Raw genomic sequence first — 21,351 nt, forward strand, 5'->3', positions numbered from 1 at the left:
AATGCGGGTGGGAAAAATGTGTGTCTCGTCTCTTTCAACCTGTCTGAGTCAGAGCGAGAGTTTAAAAAAAAAATTCAGAGCGAGAGTTAACAGCTCATCTAGTTTCATCTGTACTGTAGCTAGTAGCCTAGTTTCACCTACCGGGGTGGCAACTGACACCCTAAAAATAGGCCTTGCCACCCCAGCTGCCACCCCAGTTGGCAGCTTTGTTTTGAAAGAAAAGTTGTGGCTCATCGGACATTTATGAGAGAAAGTCTCTAATGTCCGAGTGCAAGTGAATGCAGCACAAGATGCACGTCATGTAACCCCTCCCCCGGTCCTGGCGCGAGCGTGGACATACGATTTGGCGGCGATTTCATTTTGAACTGGACGGCGCAAAACGAGAAGCATTCGGACCCAAGCACTGAAGGAATGAGGTGCGGTCTACAATGACAGAGAAGAGACTGTCAGTTTGACTGTACTCAGCATTGAATCAAAACGCACTGAAGCTGTTGATCTTAATACGTTTGTGAGGCGTTTTGCTGAACAAAATGGTAATCGCCGCATTCAGCTGTAATAGACATGTCAACTTGATGCTCTGCTCACGGATGAGCATACAAAACTATTAAGATGATGACCTTACGTGTGTAAATATATTGTTTTCTTTGAGGGGGTCTGCCCCCAAAAAACTGTTTTATGTCCTGAGAAAGTCAAATAAGACGGTGTTTAAAACTACACTGCCCAGCCAAAAAAAAGTAACCACTTTGATTGAACTAGGCCAGTAGGTAAGGACTTTCCACTGGATAATAACTGCAGTATAAAAGAATGCATGACTGAAGTGATGGAGACCATGTTGAAGGCAAACAAAAAGAGGAAATAACAGGTCAAATCAAGCAAATCCCCCTCTCAGATTCCACAGCAACCAGAAGAACATAAATACTGGCTGGTGATTTGATTCATCAGCTTTGTGATGGAATAAAAAATGCACAGTGCATTTCCTTAGCTGTGGGTGAGTCCACTCACACCACTGACAATGCTCAGTTGCTGGTGTTTGTGAGTTGTTATGATGAGGCAAAGGGGGAGTTTGTTGAAGATGTGTTGGGCCTGACGAACCTCAGTGGACACACAAGGGGGCAAGACATTTATAAAGCAATAATGGGAATGCTGAATGAAAGAGGGTGCAGCTGCCTTTATTCATAACTGTGCAGCTCTTACACTGCGACTCTGAGGGGTCAAGCACAGAAACAATAACAATGAAAACTGCTGCATACAGATTATTTTTGTTTTTGCAACCTCGTGTTAAGAATCTTGTTGCAATTGTTTTAAAAGTTTGAATGACCGTAATAAACGGACCTTTGTCTTATTGAAACATTTATTTTGGACCTGTAAGATTTGTATTTGAGTACCCCTGGGCTAGACCACCAAAGTGAGTCAACTTATTTTCCACCAAGTTGTGTCTTTCTTTCAGTTGCTTTAAAAAAAAATGCAGGTTCTTGCTAGCTGGATAACAAGGTGTCGGTGCTCATTGAAACATTCAGCTTTTTCCACTGGGGCCAGAAAAAATAAACACAAAAAGAAAGTTCCATATACTTGCTTTAAAGATCAGATCAAATACTGTTAGATTGTATAAAGCTTTGTGTAAATGTGTTGCCAAGAATGCTAAAGCAGGAAACAGAAGGATGCAGCATGGAGTGAACAGAGGAACACACCCTGGCAGCTGAGCTCAGGTTCCTACAGACTGACGCAGTGTCACTACACACACACACACACACACACACACACACACACACACACACACACACACACACACACACACACACACACACACACACACACACACACACCACACACACACACACACACACACACACACCACACACACACACACACACACACACACACACACACACCACACACACACACACACACACACACACACACACACACACACACATTACATTGACTTACATGCATTTCCTGGAGACTTATCCTAACCTTAACCATAACCAACACATGCCTAACCCTAACCCTAACCAAGTCTTCACCATAAAATTAATGACTCCCCTTATGGGGACCTCCAATTTGTCCCCATAAGGGAGGCGAGTCCCCACACGTGACTGTGTAAACAGATGTAGGTCCCCACAAGTATAGTAATGCTAGGCCACACACACACACACACACACACACCTGAATTAGTGATGAGGAGCTGTGCTGCTGAATTATTCAGTAGAGCCAAAGAGAGAAAGTTTCTGAAACTAAACCACGGTTCTGGCCCAGAAAGAAGTGTGTGACTCTGCAGGAGCAGCAGAGGTGAGCCGTGTGCAGCACAACTGACAAGCATTAGGCACACACCATGTCAATGACAGCTAACAAAAACATAGGATTATATCCTAAAAATAGTGTAGACTGACGCTAACGCATGTGTTGTCAGTAAAACAATATATACTGTATGTTTCTGGTGTCAATAAAGTAGCTTGGAATATAAGGAACAGATACTAAACAGATATTAAAAATGTAATGTCTTTGTCAGATTTGCCCAGATTACTGAATTAGGTGATTCCATTTCCAACTATAGGGAAGCTGATTTAAACTTGTTCTTATATGTCATTATGACACTGTAAAAACATGTAACGACTAAATCTTATTGTTTACATTTCTATTTAAATGTAAAATAGTAAGTGTATATAATAGTGTCTAATTCAAACCCTACTGTATATATACTGTAAGGCTACTTTCCCCACAGCCATTTGGTGTTTTGATTATGGATCTTGCCAGGGCATCGGTCAGAAGGGATGACAACTTTTGAAATCCAAATGTCTTGCGCTGCCACTAGATGTTGCTAAAATGTAAATAGGGCTATTGAAAATCGAGTAACAAAGAGAGGATCCTCCCCTTATTATTGCCTGTGAAACATACGAATAGATCCAGCATGCTGGCCTCCTACCTCCAGACAGTCCTGCAGAAACCTCTGCAGCTCCCACTGGTCGTTCATCTTCTCCAGCCACTGCTGGGCCTGCTCTCTGTTCTGGTTTCCCCTGAAAGAGAGAGGGACAGCACATTCAGTTATAAGTCACAATATCTATCTTTGTTCATCTTTACACCTCCTTTCCCTAGTGAATATTCCTAACATGTAAGCGTTTTAAAAGCTTGCTGATGGTAGCCTAATCATTGTTTTTGTAGGTAAAAGCAAACAACACCAGTTATCATTTGTACCTGTATAAAAAATCCCCTTAATTGACGTAATAACTGTGAAGTGATTCATTACAGCACCACAACGTAACACTTTTAAATAATTATGTTGCACCGTGCTCGAGTTAATTCATGTAAATTAAATCCAAAAAACCATATGGTTCTTTGCATTGCTATTGTTTGACACATGCATACACAGAACCCCCAACACACACACACACACACCCCACCACTTCAGCCATCACACAGATTTCATGGTCAGGTGTGAGCTGTGGACTGAACAGACTCAGCTGTTTTTCTCTGCTTTGTTTCAATTGTACTTCCCTCTACTTCCAATTCTTTAGCTGCTATTATTCTTTGTGTCCCGACAGATGCTCACTTCTTTGTGCTTTACAATCTGCTCAATTTACAGTTAGATAGTGCGTGGGGCTGCGGTTAGTTCTCACTTTGAAAAGAGCCAAAACTAGCATCAGCTGTTGAATGCAAGCGACCTGAAAGGTTTGGTAGAATTGCATCTTAAAATGAATAGCAAAAATGTAATTAGGAAAACATATTATATGTGTTCTTTTCAGCTGTTGACTTCTTAAAGTTTATCTGTATTTTCTGTTTGTCACATAAATGTAGAAACAAAAACAGAAAATATAGTTGCTGCTCATTTTCATACATCATGAAAACAAGATACACAAAGCAAGATAACCCTTTGCTCTACACAAAAGGCTTCTTTCTGACAACTGTATATTTTCGTTATTTAAAGGGTCCCTATTATTCAAATGTTCAGGTTCACATTTTTATTCTGTGTCTCTACTGGGACATGTCTCCGTGCTTTAATGTGCTGCAGCACCTCTTTTCACCCTCTGTCTGAAACCAGAGCCCAGTCTGCTCTGATTGGGTAGCTGGCCGGCTCTGTACAACAGAAGCGCAAATATTAAATAGTGATGTCACAGTCAAAGGAGTCCTATAGTGGTGCAGGGATGACGTATTTACCCGGAAGTAAGCTGTGCTGGGGTTCCCTCGACAAAAAAGCAACGGGATTTCTCCATAGAATTTTGGAAAACAGCTTGAAATAAGGTCCGTGGAAAACAAACCTGTTTGATAAATGCACGTTTTGTTCAGCCGGATAATCTACACATGTCTACCCTACTTCTTTTTTTTCATTCTCTTTTTATTCAGCTTTTCACATGTTTACAGTCATAGATAATACAATATTCTCTGTAAGCCTTCTGTAGTTAACAGTAAAATCACAAATCAAACATACATATTTGGGGATAATACAGATGCAGGCCTCACTGACCGTCAAACATGCTATAACATATAGAAAGAACATAAACACGAACAGGGTTATGGGGTGTACCTGCAACTTATTCAAACAAGGGGGGCATAGAAATAAAAAATACTAAAAACTAAAATATATAAAAGTCCCTTCTAGACAAATGATGGTCGTATTGGTGTAACATATATTATCCATTTTTCCCATCTTGACAAAAAGATTCCCTGTTGCAGTCTCAAAGCAAGGGTTATCCTTTCCATCTTAAAAATATCATACACAATGTCAATCCACTCATCCAAAGTAGGTTTTCCTGGTTTTAACCACATTCTGGTGATGGCCTTCTTGCAAGCAGCACTCAGGACTCAAAACAGATATCTATCTTCAGAGGAAAACATTTCTGGTGGTAAAGCACCCAAATATAACGATTCAAATTTAAATGGAATGTCTACCTGAAAAACTTTTTGTAAAACTCCATGAACCTGCTGCCAGAAAGGATTCAATGATGTGCAAGACCAGAATATATGAAAATGGTTTGCCATAAGGCATCCACACTGTCGCCAGCATGCAGAGGAATTAGTGTAATGTCTCTTCTGGGCTGGAGTAATGAAAAACAGTATGAGGTTTTTCCAACAAAACTCTCGCCATGAGGTTGAACTTGACGTTTTCCATTGTATCTCACATAAGTTCTCCCAATCTTCTTCCTTCAGAACTAAATTTCCTTCCCTTTCCCATTTTTGTTTTACATACAGCGAGTTACCTTTTGTTTGTTGTAAACTCCTATAGATTTTTGAGACAACTTTCTTGTTTGAGCCCTCAAGATAGGCATCTTTAAAAACTTTTAACAAGGTGTTATCCCAGTGCACTTGTGTACTCTCTATCTCTGTATTTGTTCGATGTAATGACGAACTTGAAGGAACCTGTAAAAATCATCACGTTTCAAGTCAAACTGCCCCTTCAGATTCTGAAAGCTGTTCATGGACCCCTTGTGAAGAAATGTGCAGTAGGCTGTCAGGCCTTTTGAAGACCAACACTTAAATCTTGCGTCCCATCTTCCAGGCAGAAATTCTAGATCATACACACCATCTTAAACACTTTACAGCCCCCCTCAAGTGATTTTGAGTTACCAGTCTGTTCCACACCTTAAGCGACAGACAGATCCATGGGTTTCTCAGTTCGTTTAGTTTATTCATCAAGACCTTATCCCCAATTGCAGCTTGAATTGGAAATGCTTCTGATATAGCACTCTCAATCTCCTTCCATCTAGCAATGTACTTTTGATTGCACCAGCATATTAATGGTCTCAATTGAGCCGCAATATAGTAATCCTTTAAACATGGGAGTGCGACACCACCCTTGTTTTTAGCCAGTTGTAAACTCTGATATTTAAATCTTGGCCTTCGTCCCTGCCAAATGTACCTTGAGAGATGTTTATCCCATTCCTGAAATTGTTGGTCAGATAGTTCTAGTGGAAGGGACTGGAAGAGATACAGCAGTCTCGGCAAAATAACCATTTTGACCGATTCAATGCGTGAACTAAAACTGAGAACAGGAACAAGGTCCCATCTCCTTATGTCTTCCCTAATCTTTTGGTTCAAAGGTAGGTAGTTAAGTGAAAACAGTTTTGTCAAATCTATTGGAATATTTACTCCCAAGTACTTCATGGATTCAGCATCCCACCTCAATGTATAGTTTTTCTTCATATTTACTGAGGGGCAGTACTTAAAACTCAAAATGTGTGTCTTCAAAACATTCAGTTTATATCCAGAGAAGGATCCATATTGTTCTAAAATTGAAAATAACTGCACCAGAGATTGTTCTGGGCTGGATAGATATACCAATATGTCATCAGCAAATAAGGAGATCTTTTGTTCCACCCCCTTCATTACTATTCCCTTGATACTGTTATTCTGAATAATCCACTGGCTCAGAGGTTCGATAAAGATCGCAAACAAGAGAGAGCAGCCCTGTCTCGTTCCCCGCTCCAATGGAAAGGAATTTGAAACGGCTCCATTAATTTTGATTCTCGCCCTTGGTCCATCATACAGAGCCTGTATAGTTTTTATAAAGGTACTGTGAAATCCAAATGTATTTAAAACTCTAAACAGGAAAGTCCAATTTACACAATCGAATGCTTTTTCTGCATCTAGCCCAACTAATACTGCTTCCAAATTACTTTCAGTTATATGGTTCATTATATGTAGTGTCCTTCTGATATTGTCCTGGGTTTGTCTTTCTCGTACAAATCCCGTCTGATCAAGGCTAATAATTTGTGGTAATAATCCCTCTATTCGTTTGGCTAGTATATGGGTAAAGATTTTATAGTCCTGGTTCAACACGCTAATTGGTCTAAAATTACTGCATTCAGTTTGATCCTTTCCCTCTTTTGGAATAAGTGAAATTACTGCCTCTTTCCAGGAGGGGGGTATAATGTTCTCCTTAAGAACCCGGTTAAAGGTAGACTGCAACATAGGTACCAATGAACCTTCCATCACCTTGTACCATTCCGAAGGAAACCCATCCGGGCCTGGGGCCTTATTTGATTTAAGATGTGCTATAGCTGAGCTAATTTCTTTCTCTGTTATTTCAACTACCATCTGACTTCCCTGATCACTAGTCAGTTTAGGCAGATGTATCCCCTTAAAGAAATCCTCCATTTTCTCCCCATCAATTTGAGGTTGGGAGTATAGCTTTCGATAATATCCTTCAAGACAATTTTGTATTTCTTTTGGTTTATACTCTATGGAGTTAGTAATAGGATTTTTTATTTTATTAATTGAATTCTCTGCTTGTTGTTTTTTCAGCCTATAGGCTAATCATTTACTGGCTTTTCCTCCTCCTTCATAGTATTTCTGTTTGGTGAAAATTTACTTTTTTTGTATATCTTTAGTGTACATCTAATTTATTTCATTATTTTTCTTTTTGAGCAGTCCTCTTATTATCTGATCATTTGAGTCTTTATGATTTTGTTCCAATTGTTTTAATTCTCCTTGTAACTTGTCTAACTCTTTTTGCTTGGCTCTTTTTAAGCGAGCACTGTATCCAATTATCTTCCCTCGAAGCACAGCTTTACATGCATCCCATAGTACTGGAGGGGAAACTTCACCATTATCATTTTGTTCCAAGTACTCAGTGATATCCTTCTTCATTTGGTCCTTCATATTATTCAGTAAATATGTATTTAATCTCCATAACGTGTTTCTTTGATCCTGCTCCAGATTAAATAAATAGGGCAATGATCTGAAAGGTCCATGATCCCCATGTCGCAGCCCCCCACCCTGTGTAGATCTTTACCAAAGGTTAGAAAATAATCAATCCTTGAATAAACCAAATGTGGATTAGAAAAAAGTATAGTCCCTCTTTGAAGGATTTATTTCTCTCCAGATATCTACCAACCCAATATCCTCCATTGCCAAATTGATTTTCTTGTTTATCAGCTTGGGCTGCCCAATATGCACATTTGAAGAGTCCAGTTTAGGATTCAATCTTATGTTTAGATCCCCCCCACAGATTAGGACCCCCTGAGTTTCTGCTATAATTAAATCAAATATCTGTTTAAAAAATGTCCAATCTGAATTAGGAGGAGCATAAACAATTAGTAGAGAAATCAATGAACCACCTAGATTTCCTCTCACTAATATATATCTCCCCTCTGTGTCCTTCTTTTCAAACGTGGGTTCAAAACTAATATTGTTGGAAATTAATATTGCCACCCCCCTCCTGTGGCCAGCCGCATATGATGATGAGTACTGATGTTTAAAGTCTTCTTAATTTAGCATGCTCTGTATCCGATAGATGCGTTTCCTGCAAGAAGGCCACCTCAACTTTATCTCTTTTTAGTTTGGTTAATATCTTACTTCTCTTGATAGGGTTTACAAGACCATTCACATTGTATACGGCTACTTTAACAGCTTGCATTCAGAGTCTGATAAGGACAACATCAATAAAAATACCAACCCAAGTTTTTACAGGTAACGAAATATGTATCATAGGTAACACCTCATAGACTGCAAAGAACAGCAGCAAAACAAAAAAAAACAGGAACATAATAAGAAAAAAATAAGACTTCCAACTGTGGGGTCATCATATTGACCCTGATTAATCCCTGATGGTGATAGGGCTCTGAGGTAAAGCCTCCCCACCTGGCAGGTGTGAGAGGGCCTTCATATCCTACTTCCATGTTATTGTCCATCTGTCGGTTGCATGGCTGAAGATTAATACCCCCGACCCTTACAGAATATTCTTAGTTATAGCCTGTACAATGCTTCTTTAGTGTGCAGAACGTGACTATAGTCTTAAGTCTCTCTCTTGTGGGAGCCAGCTCTTCGGCTTCCTCTACTGAAAATAAAAACTCACCCGTTTATCGGCAAACAGCAGCTTTCAGTTCAGTTCAGTTCACTTCCATTCACGCTGAGTCCTTGTGCCTAAAGGCCTCTAGCTTCTCCTTGTAGTTAACATTCCCGCCGGCTCTGTCCCGGGTCCCCGGTCTCTTGCTGGTGGGCCAGGTAATTCGCTGGATCCGTTCCAAAAGTGAATCTGGGTGCTTAATGACCGACACCGGGAGCCCCCTCTTTGCCATATCCTCAGTCGCTTCCTCCGCCGAACCGTATACGACAATTCCCTACTCATAGAAGACTCTTAACCTGGCCGGTGTTCCGGATTAACTGGTTCCCCGATCAACTGGTTGACAGATGTGGAGGCGTGGCCTTCGACTGAAATACACATTTCGATCGCTTCTTCTGTCGTTTACATAAATCTTTTGGTATATTTGGCTGGATAGGAACACTTTGATGCACATTCAGTACCAGTGTGTGAGGTTGTGGTTACGATGGCGATATCCGGACGCGAACAGCGAGGACTACAAAAATAAAAACAAGTTGACATGGGGATGTCTGTTCAAAACATTGCGAGCTCCAATAAATCATTTAAACCAGCTATTGTTGCCAGACTTATTTCTGAATATCGTTCTTAATGTGATACCAAGTCCATCTGAGACCTGTGTACACCTTCAGACAGCCTCCAAGTGAAGCACACGTTGTTTACTCACAGTTTGAAAGCAGCGTGGAGAAGTCTTCAGCTATGTTAAGTTGTGATCCGCTCGAATACATCCTTAAAACCAGCTATTGTTGCCCGACTTATCACTGAATATCGTTCCTAATGTGATACCAAGTCCATCTGAAACATGTGTACACCTTCAGACAGCCTCCCAGTGAAGCGTACGTTGTTTACTCAGAGTTTGAAAGCAGCGTGGAGAAGTCTTCAGCTGTGATAAACTGTGATCCTCTCAGGTAAACTGTGATTCGCTCAGGGTCAACTGGGATCCACCCATGGGAAAATGGGATCCGCCCAGGTTAAACTGTGTTACGACTTCTGTGGCTATCTACCAGCGATCATGTTTAATATGAAAGACACACACATATACATCCCTTATAAAAACGGCATTCTGCAGCACTCATCCAGATAACATGTGACTGTTAACTCGTTTTGCAAAGATAGCAGCAGAAATGTCATTGCTGCATGTGCAGGGATATTAGACTTTAAAATGCTGATGGGTCATTAATGTTGGTGTCGGCAAACAATATTAGGAATCCTCTATTCAAACTACATAATATTCAGTGTCCATCGACATGAAAATAACAAAAAAGTTCATGCTGGACTCAAACCCGAGTCCCAACAGCAAAAGTCACTCCAGCCCTGCGCGTTATGAGTGCGCCATGAATCAACACGATACGACGGTAAAACTAAGACTTATCACAACATAATGCCGTTCAAATTCTCTAGATGATAGGAAAGGAGGTTTCAAACTTCCTTTATAACCTCCTTTAGCTTAGGAACCACTGGACCTCCCTTTACGAAAGAAGAGGAGAAAATGCTGCCCCACAATGCATTGCAGCCGCAGCATTTGCCGTCACACAACAGTCGGCCGTTCACGGAAACAACTGATTATGACCGAGAAATTATATCATGAAAGTTACGGTGCTTATTAAGCTTTTTAAAACGTATGTGGTAAGTTGCCAAAGTGCTTTGTTTTGAACGTTCATCAGTATTATAATCAAAAAGAGAAATATGAACGTTAGTTTTTACTGAAATGATCAAATAAAGTCAACATCTCACAGTCTTTACTGAGCTGTGTGGAGTTTGTTCAACTTTTAAAAGATGTTTGAATGGTGATATACACAGTGATATATGTTAAGGACTAACGTTTATAATAAATACATTTGTATTTATTTCAAGATCTTTTCATACAATCATACGTATTGGGATCATTTGTATTAATGTGGACCGGAGGGAGAGGGTGACGAGCATAAGTTTCACTTTCCTTTTTTATTTCAATTCCAACATTGGTCATGAAGAATATGTTTCTATGTTGTCCACGTTCATAAAGCATAAAACAACAGCATCAGAGCACGGTGTAGAGTCTCTAGATGAGTTTACAGTAGTCCCTCGTTCTTATTATACATCCATGTTGTAGTCCGCTGTATAGAAAACTGTAGTTTCTATAGTTTCCCCACAGCAGCAGACGCACATTCATGACGTCCGCTGGCGCATCATAAACACGTCGGATAGTGAAAGTGCAGTCGGATTCTCTAAAGTACCGCAGTCTCTTCTCCTAAGTCCTTTTGAATTCTCCTATCCACTATCCCTTAACCCCGTGACGTTTCACACAGAGGTCAAGGAATAGACGATAGGGTTAGAACTTAGGAGCTGATTTTTGGACTATTCGACTGCAGCCATGGTAGAGAGACTGAGCAGGGCTGATTTCAGGCCTTAAGTGGGATCAGGTGTGGCCTGGTAGTTGGAGGCTAAGACCAAAAGACCAAAATAGGCAGGGGGATTTACAACACTATTATATAAATAAAACGATAGTTACGTATGTAACTACGGTTCTATGAATCCTGGATGACCGCCAGAGGCGGTGCTTAGCACTGAATATCTTCTGTCTCGCGTATGCGCAGGTCAAATATTTATAGTGTGACCTCGTATGAAACCGGAAGGCATAAGTTCCGGTGTTGTCAACGAGTTCAGTCCTATGGAATCTTCTCGCGGAAACACGAGATTCCGAGTGACCAAGAACTCTGGCGGTGCTTAGCACTGGATGACCTATACCAACAGAGTCACGAGGAAGTCTGAATACTTACCCTATAGGGATGGCCTAGGTGGACTCTGCAGGAGGACCACACCCAGCGGGTGAGGGGCGGCAACATTCACCCTGTAGTATCTGGCGAATGTGCTCGGAGATGCCCATGTGGCCGCAGCACATATGTCCTCCAGGGGCACACCTCTCAAGGTCGCCCATGACGTGGAGACACTCCTGGTAGATTGGCACTTTACTCTGGGTGGCAAGGGACAGTCATTCACCTTGTATGCCTGGGCAATGACGTCCACGATCCAGTGGGACAAGCGCTGTTTTGAGAGCGCACAGCCCCTTCTAGGACCACCGTAACACAGAAAGAGCTGTTCAGACTGACGTAAGCTTGCGGTAGTCTGGACATAAGCTCTAAGGGCCCGCACCGGGCATAGGAGTCTTGACCTCTCTTCCCCCCTCTCCTGATGGGGGGTCAAACTGTGCCAGCTGGATAGGCCGATTAAAATGAGAGCGTGCCAGCACCCTAGGGAGGAACGCTGTGTTCGGCCATAAGGTGACACCTGAGCCATCTGAGTTCCACCTCAGACACAAGCTGTTCACGGACAAGGCCTGAAGCTCGCTTACACACTTTGCTGAGGTGATGGCAGGAAGGAAAACAGTCTTAGCTGAGAGCCACCTCAGTTCTGCCTGTAACAAGGTTTCAAAGGGAGGCGAGCATAAGGCATCTAGCACCAAGGGCAGATCCCATGTAGGAGCCCTTGGGATGTTCGGGGGGCAAAGCCTCATAGCTCTTAGAGAGAGATACCAGCCTATGGCTCCCCACTGTGTTGTTGTCAACCCTTGCTTGTTGAGCTGATATAGCAGCCACATACACCCTGACGGTAGCAGCTGTCGTCCAGGAGGGACTGCAGGAACTCAAGGGTAGTAGGCACCGAGCAATGTACTGGGTCCTCATTTCGCCCTTGGCACCAGTCAGAGAACAGCTTCCACCTGTTTTCGTACTGCTTACGAGTAGATGGTGCCCTAGCATTGAGAATAGTCCTCCTGACAGGCTCTATGCAGTCACTCAGCAGTGGGTCGGGCCCTCCAGTGGCCAGACCCACAGCTGGAGTCGGCAGGGATCGGGGTGCCACATCCGACCCTCCAGCTGAGACAAGAGGTCCTTCCTGATGGGGAGACGCCAAGGTGTCCCGCAACAGTCTGTGCAGCAGGGAGAACCAAGTCCTGGCTGGACAGAAGGGGGCCACCAAAAGAAGCCTGTGGCTCCTCTCTGAGGAGTGTTGGTAGGATCAGAGGAAGGGGTGGATAGGCATATAGAAGACACCCTGGCCATGAATGAGCCAGGGTGTCCTGACCCAAAGGGCTGGTCTTCTCCATCAAGGAGAACCATAGGGGGCAGTGGGTCGACATCTTCGAGGCAAAGAGATCTACCTCTGCCCTGCCGAAGAGACCCCAGATGCTGGCCACCACCTCTGGATGAAGCCGCCACTCCCCTAGTGGAGGCTTGTGACGGGAGAGGAAGTCAGTAACTTGGTTCTGCTCTCCGGGCAGATACATTGATCGTAGGCTGGCCAGGCAAGGAGCTGCCCAGGTCAGGAGAGTCTGGGACACCTCTAGCAAGCGTGCAGATTTGGTGCCCCCCTGGTGGTTTATATGATACACCGTTGTAGTGTTGTCCGAGCGGACAAGCACATGCCTCCCCCTCAGGTATGGCAAGAAGTGCCTGAGTGCTAGGTGCACAGCTCGCAGCTCTAGCACGTTGATGTGTTCTGTGCAGTCCTGAGCAGACCACTGAGGCAGCTGTCAGCTTGCCCAAGAGGCGAATAAATAGGATATATGCCAGAGACCTGCCCCTTTTGAAGAGGGGAAGAAGCTGGAGGATGTCGTCCAGGCGCTGAGCAGGCCCGCATAGTGACTGTGTCCAGAGCCACCCCAATGAAGGTTAGGCTCTGAGAGGGGTTCAGATAACTCTTCTCGATGTTCACCTTGAGGCCTAGCCGGGCGACATGAGAGAGAAGGAGAGCCGTGTCCTGGGTCGACTGCAACCGGGATGGTGCACAGATTAACCAGTCGTCTAAGTATGGCAGAATCTTCATAGGGGGGGGGGCATGTCTCTGCGAAGAGCTGAGAACTGTTGCCTGGTCTGACTAGCTCGGACAGTCCGTTCGAGCACCTGTACGGCAGCTGAACCGAACAGCTCCCCCGGCTCCACTGGGACAGCACGGAGAGTCCTACTACATGCCTCTGATAAGGGTGACTGTGCCAGCCAAACCTGGCGACGAGTCTGGAAGAGAGTGGACATCAGGCGCCCAAGCTCTCTTGACATCAGAGCAAACGCCTGTAATGAGGCGTCACTGAGGCTGGTAGAGGAAGCGCTAAGAGCCTCCTGCTGCAGGGAAGCTGAGAGGGCGAGCATGAGGTGAGAGAGGGAGTTGCCTATACGGCCCATACACGCCGCTGCATCGTAAGCCTTAGTGAGCAGGTCATCAGTGACCCGACATTGGGGTCGAGGGCACCTGGCCTCCGACCTCAGAGCTTCGTCAGGGGAAACTATGAGGGAAGCAATAGTAGGCTCAACAGCCGGCATGTGGTCAAGGCCGACTTTTGCCGCATCCTGCATGGCTGCCAGGGCTCGGCCATCGGACGTAAGACGGGAAAGAGTCTTAGTGTCTCTCCAGCATGCATGTAACTCCCTCAGATACTCACAAGAGGGAGGAATGGCAAAGGTGGCGGGTGCCAATGTGCGCCTGAAGAACGCACTGGCAGGCGCTGTTTCGGGCTGCTGTACATCCAGCTGCTGGCGAGCAAGTGCCATACGAATGACGGTACCCATGGAGCCGTCATCTGCCGCCTCCGAGGATGCATGAGCTGAGGTACAGGAGCCAGGCCCAGAAGCATGGGACGGGCCCTCCCCGTCATACTCATTCAATTGAGTGGCTGAAGCTGCCATCGAGAACACATCGTCATCTGGAATCAGTTCAGCCACTGGGTGCAGCGGCGTAACCTGTACTGGCACCAGAATGGAGAGCCAAGAGGAGTGATTTCTTCTGGGCTAGCTCAGTAGTGAGTAGGTCCATCCTAGAGGACAGTCTATCAGGCTTAGTCCTCTTCTTGGGCGGGGCACCCGCAGCCTCTGCTGCCCGACGCCTAGGACGGGTAGGTTGGGCTGTAGTCGACTGTGCAGGGGAAAGGCCACCCTCAGTCAGTAGTTCAACCTCGGCTAGTCTAGCAGCTCTTACCGCACGAGGCATGATGGTGCAATTCATGCACGGGTCCTCCGAAAGGCCCTCCCTCAGATGCTCGAGGCCAAGACAAGAGGGACAAAGGTCATGGCCATCCTCTGGTTGAAGAGAAGCCATACAGGAGTTACAGCCGTTAAACATAGCGACAGTACCAATGAAAAAAACTCCAGACTAATTGCTGCTGGCAGCTTAAGTCAGTCTGAGGGCCAGGAAACAATATCCGCAGTGGAGGGGAGTGAGCACAATAGTAGTTAGCGTGAGCGTGAGCACTCTGCTAACTGGGGTGAGAAAAAGTTAATGTTATATATGCTGTGAGAGGAGAGCGGGAATACTCTCTCCACTAGTGCCGTAGCGAGTTAGCCTGAGCGAGAGCACTCTGCTAACTGAAGATGGAACGGGTATTAAACCAACTGTGTGCAGTGAGAGGGGAGCGGAAACACTCTCTACACTGGCGCAGTGGCGGCGCCAGAGATTTTCTCTAGGGGGTGCTGTGGGGTAGCTTGACGTTTCATAGAGGGTGCTCAAACATTTAGGGTTTCCCATTAATGCACCAGCGCTACAGTGGAACTTTCTACTGCAACACTCCCCACACGCACACACAGTGCACCCACGACTGTTACAATGAAGGCTCGATAATCAGCTCACGGCATATAGGCAGGGGTAAAGTGCTATTTTTACAAGTGGGGAGCGGACCTCACCTCCTCTAGGAGGGTCCTCACCTCCTCTGGGGGGGTCCGGGGGCATGCTCCCCCGGGAAGATTTGTTTTTAAATATTGAAGTTAAAAGCATCAATCTGGTGCACTTTGAGAGCAACATTCAGAGATCTATGGATACATCTCTTAACACCCATATGAAACAGAACTGTCAACAGATTTTCTATTTCTTTATAGATATTTTACAAATCACTCCCCTTTTAAAACAAACCGTTTGAGACCCACTGAGATAACTAGACTAAAGTTAACTATCTAAACACTGAGAGAGTCCTTTACTTCACCTGAGCTGAGGTTATCTGAGACTCTCAGTCTGACAGGAGAGAGTTCTCCCTCCACCTTGTTGTTGAAAAAGCTCCTTATATCCGTTAGCTTGGCTAGCTAGCACCAGAAGTAAGCTAGTTGTACTCCCGAGGCCTATGTGCAGAATCCCTCTCGCTTTCAGGTGATTTTGATTGAGTGTCACTGTCCAGACATAGACGTTTAAGGACTAAAAAACGATCAATTTTCGACTTTGCTGTTAGCAAATCATTTGGCGCTCTAGCTAACAGGAAGTCACTCAAGTGTCACAAAGTAATTTAGCCTATGGGTAGGTCAAAAATCGAATGGGTGCTGGCCATTGGCCTAATCATATCACCTGTGTTGGCTTTATGTTTTTGGTAAAAAATGTGTTTGTTTCACATATGCATTGATGTAATCAATAATATTTCTAATTGAATTTAATGAAAATAATAATAATAATAATTTTCTAAAAAGAAAAAAAACCCACATATTTCTTGGGGGTGCTTAGGGGGTGCTTTGGCAATCCTGGGGGGTGCTTCAGGAGCGGAAACTAGTGATGGGCATTTAGATTCCCTTCGGGGATTCAGTTCACTTGAAAGATTCGTTCACTGATTCGTTCACCGGTTCGCGAACGACTTCTGGTGTGCACGTTCGCGAACGATTCGTCTTTGTACTTAATTCGTTCAGTGAGTCTTCACTACTGCCGAAAGAAGTTTGCTGGCGTAAAATGTATGATATTAAAACACATTTTACACCTCACCTTGTTGCCCCATAAATTATGCTCTGGGAATAGGCTACATATTATTTAAGAAATATAATTGGCCATTGTTAAATCTCATAAATGTGTGCCTGACAGCAGTGAATAAAAAAAGATATCCTCTACATCGGTGACGATTTATTCATATTCTATGTACCCATCTATGTTTACCTTTAGCTAGCGGCTAAGCTAGTGGGACGCTACGGAACCCAGCTATCCGCCCTCTGAAGCTTTTAGGGCCGACAGGGGGAGGAGAATGTCCCGCTAACGCTGTGTGTGTGTGTTTCACATTAGCGGGACGCTATGGAGCTCAGGTATCCGCCCTCTGAAGCTTTTAGGGCCGACAGGTGGAGGAGAATACAACGCTGTGTGTATTTATCGCTAAGCTAGCTGGACGCTACGGAGCCCAGCTATCCGCCCTCTGAAGCTTTTATGGCGGACAGGTTGAGGAGGATGTCCCGCTCCTGTGTGTGTGTAACGGAGCTCAGATGAGAGGGCTCTGATTACAGTTTTAATCCTCTGTCAAACTGCATGTTTTCTGCTATATTTGATGAGATAAAATGATTTTCTGCCACAGGAGTTTGACAGAGAATAACTGAAAGTACACAGTAAAATAACTTCATAGTAGACTACTTGTGGTAGAATTCCAACTAGTACTGAGTCCAACAGTAAAGTACTTCATTGTATTTGTGGTAGTTGTCTAACTGAGTCCAACTCTGTGTAGATGGAACATCCAGTATTTCGGAGGGGCCCTAACGGGACCCTCCTCTTGAAAGAAAGGGATATAAGATAGAAGAACTGTAGGAAACAGTTCTGAACTGTTTCCGCCAGTTCTTTAAGTTTGTCGTTCGCAAACAGCTTCTCTTTAGCTTTTGGCGGAAGGCGGCGACTCAAACAAACAAATCGTTTTGTGGGAGGAATCAGTTCATCTCGTTCACTTCAAAGATTCGTTCAAAAAGAACGAATCGTTCGCGAACGACCCATCACTAGCGGAAACACTCTCTTCACTAGCGCTGTAGCAAGTTAGCTTTGAGCGAGAGCACTCAGCTAACTGGAGGATGGAACAGGAACCAACTGTGTTCAGTGAGAGGGGAGCGGAAACACTCTTCACTAGCGCTGTAGCAAGGTAACTTTGAGCGAGAGCACTCAGCTAACTGGAGGATGGAACAGGAACCAACTGTGTTCAGTGAGAGGGGAGCGGAAACACTCTTCACTAGCGCTGTAGCAAGGTAACTTTGAGCGAGAGCACTCAGCTAACTGGAGGATGGAACAGGAACCAACTGTGTGCAGTGAGAGGGGAACGGAAACACTCTCTTCATTAGCGCTGTAGCAAGTTAGCCTTGAGCGAGAGCACTCAGCTAACTGGAGGATGGAACAGGAACCAACTGTGAGCAGGGAGAGGGGAGCGGAAACACTTCACTAGCACTGTATCAAGTTAACTTTGAGCGAGAGCACTCAGCTAACTGGAGGATGGAACAAAAACCAATTGTGCGTCGTGAGAGGGGGACGAAGACACTCTCTTCACTAGCGCTGTAACAGTTAGCTTGAGCGAGAGCACTCAGCTAACTGGAGGATAGAACAGGTAAGGAACCAAATGTATGCAGTGAGAGGGGAGCGGAGACGCTCTCTTCACTAGTGCAGTAACAAATTAGCGAGAGCCCTCGGCTAACTTGTACACAATTATCTCATTAGCTTGAGAATAGATAGCTCCTGGGGTCCAAGCGGTGAACACCGCGGTCCCCTCCCTTGGGAGGGCGGACAGCTCATCGCAGCCTTTGGAGAGCGAGCGTCTTTCTAGCCCGCAGCTCCGATCGAGACGATCACAAGGCTACAGGTAGCGATGAGCTAGAATCACATTTTTCAAATAAGCTAGCTTGGCTTCTACTCATAAAGTAGTAACCTGTGCAGCGAGAAGATGAAAAAGGACTGAACTCGTTGACAACACCGGAACTTATGCCTTCCGGGGTCACAGCATACGAGGTCACACCTAACTTTGTTGATATAAATATTCGACCTGCGCATGCGCGAGACTGAAGATATTCAGTGCTAAGCACCGCCTCTGGCAGTCAGTAAGGATGAAATAGAACTGCTGAACACTGGCTGATATTGTTTTCTGATCAGAGCTTTAGCCTCAAATGAGTCCAGGCTTTCATAAAAGTAATTGAAAGTGTTATCTTTGTTTATGTCTGAGGAGGTACCTGCTGGCGAGGGTGTCGATGCGCTCCTTGATGCGATCAGAGTAGATGTTGTTCTGGCTGATCAGACTCTCCCCGGCTTCGATCACAGCTTTGATCCTGTGCAGGTTCAGCTCCATGGTGGTGGTGAAGTCCTTGTGTTTCTTTATGGCCGCTTCCACCGTTTCCACGGTGGTGGGCAGCTCCACGTGAGCCAGGGCCGACTCCTGCAAGGCAAGATGGGAACAGTTAGGTTAGTATATACAATATTTTTTTCATTTGCCCTTTTATATGAAGCACTTTTTTGAATTTTGTTAAATCAATTACTAATCCGAGGAAGTATGAAACATAGCTACTTCGACAAAGCCTTTTCATTAATGTAGTTGTATGGTTACTGGACACAATGAATGGGATGAGGCAGAAACAACAGGGCGAGGCAGAGAGAGAAGTACGGCCTGCAATGTCTTTGAAGAACAAATACAGCTCTCAATCAACCCCCGGGCTGATAAGGAGAGCTGGACCCTGCTACACACACACACACACACACACACACACACGCACGCACGCACGCACGCACGCACGCACGCACGCACACACACACACACACACACACACACACAAAATATTCTCTACATTTCAGCATCAAGCCACAATGTAGATCTAGAGGCTGCTGCTCTAATATCACATAACAAATAGGCACCTCCATCCACCCCCACACACGCACACACAAACTCTCCCTCTCTTCCTTCGCCTCTGTGACTTTGGCAGGCGTAGCGACCACGCCCAGTCCACTCTGCTGCAGTCAGACAGCAACATTTGTCCTGTTCAGCGTGATGTGATCAAAGTGAACCCAGAACACTCTCCATCATTATCACGTGAACGTCTGAAGGACAAAAGCAGAGCCATTTTATCCTTATAAAGACTTGTGAACCTCTCACAGCATCTCACCGTATTTAAGGGCTTTGAGGAAGGTCAATATAGACAACTGTGTAAAAGTGTTACATGCAAGACTTTATCCTTGATTTACTATAATAAATGTTATAAAAAATGAAATCTAATTCACAGCACTTTTGAACATGCATGCTCATTTCCTCTATTGATCATGTGTCATTACATTGTGCGTTCATGTCTGCCACCATCAGAAAAAGATGGTACTAGAAATATTGCCTTGTTATGCCTTGTCCAACTTCTCAAGTTGTAGTTTACACCCATGTCTGGATCATCGTTTTATCCCATTAGACACTTGTGTGAAATTGTCATAATTAGCATTTGAATTATTTGGCTATGACCAGAAACATATTACATTACAAGTTATTAATATGACAATTGAAATACTCGACATGCCTACAGGAGTCATTTTGGGTTAAGTATCTTGCCCAAGGATACTTCAACATGTTGACTGCATCAAACCACTGATTCTCTGATTGGGAAATGCTTATTTACCCACACAGTAGTGCCTTGTGAGCTTAAGCCTTTTGTGAGGAATTCCAACCAGTTGATCTTGAGTCAAAGCAAATGTTTGTGCCAAATTCAAGGAAATTCCATCACGGCATTCCTGAAAGGACAACCTGGAAATCCTCGTAAAGCCACATGGCCAATAGCCGTAAAGAGCTGTCCGGAGACACTGTTGTTAACTCTGTGCACCCGCTCAGGCTCTCTGTCTCACCTGGTTGTTGAGAAAGGACTCGGCCTGTTTGACATCTCGCAGGAACAGATGGAAAATGTGAGCCTGCACCAGAACTTCCCTCCTGCTCTCCCACATCTCCAGCAGTTTGTTCCAGCCCACATCGAGCTTCTGGAGCCACTGCTGCAGGGCGGCTTGGGGGAGAGGGGCCTCATCGGACTCCAGCAGTTCGTTCATGGCCTGCAGCCGCTCGTAATCCTCTTCATATCTGTCAGCAACACATTATGTTATTCTCGGAATAACTTGAAGAACTTGAAGGGAGATAAGATGATACTAAAAACAGCAATAAGCCTTTATTTGTCCTTAGTTACCCACCTTCCGATTTCCTCCTTAAGTGCAGCGTGTTTGTTGATGAGTTTCTCTGCCTCCTCCAGGTTGTTGGGCAGCTGGTCTGAGGCGGCGGCTGTCTGCGTCTGAACCAACCAGGTGAGGAACGAGTCCAGGTCCTGAGAGAGGAACAAGATGAACATTTAGCAAAGTCCTTTGTTTTTTACGGTACAGAAGTTTTACAGGCTGACAAATCGTTTAAAATATTTTGTTTCTCTATTTGACAGGGACAGTGCACATTTCTGTAAATGTAAGCCAAGAGGCTTTTTTCATCTGGACTTGAACACCATGTTTAGGGTTTTCTGTGTAGAAATGTTCCGTCTATCTTGCAAGTTGAATTAAAGGAAAATCATGAGGGCTTTTTAAAGATTCCCAGTTTATGTCAACTGGTGTTAACGACGGGAGTCTTTAACCAGAATAATAAGCGTGTTATGATTATGGTTAATGTATTTCCTGTTTTATTTATTAAAAAAACACTGTCTTTGTCTTTTCACTTCCTACCTTGTGTGTTTTCCCTCCTGTCTGTCCTGGCCTTATTAGTTTCCCACCAGCAATGCAAACATCTGACCTTCTGTACACCTGCACTTTGTCCCTTCATTTGTTCGGCTTGTAATTTAAGTTTTTTGTTTATTCTTATTTGGATTCTTGTATGACGC

General features: G+C 44.4%; 1 protein-coding gene across 3 annotated transcripts in view; it reads right to left on the reverse strand.

The window, feature by feature from the left end:
- LOC117555630 (spectrin beta chain, non-erythrocytic 1-like) overlaps positions 1 to 21,351 on the reverse strand; it is a gene marked incomplete at its 3' end in the record, with an annotated part of 149,190 nt that overhangs the window by 63,758 nt on the left and 64,081 nt on the right. For all 3 annotated transcript variants that reach the window (XM_034230557.1, XM_034230559.1, XM_034230558.1), the window contains 4 exon segments: positions 2,924 to 3,014; positions 18,709 to 18,911; positions 20,351 to 20,576; positions 20,684 to 20,814. In XM_034230557.1, coding sequence (XP_034086448.1) covers positions 2,924 to 3,014; positions 18,709 to 18,911; positions 20,351 to 20,576; positions 20,684 to 20,814 — 651 coding nt within the window.

Source organism: Gymnodraco acuticeps, unplaced genomic scaffold (genome assembly GCF_902827175.1).
Source record: "Gymnodraco acuticeps unplaced genomic scaffold, fGymAcu1.1, whole genome shotgun sequence".
Classification (NCBI taxonomy): domain Eukaryota; kingdom Metazoa; phylum Chordata; class Actinopteri; order Perciformes; family Bathydraconidae; genus Gymnodraco; species Gymnodraco acuticeps.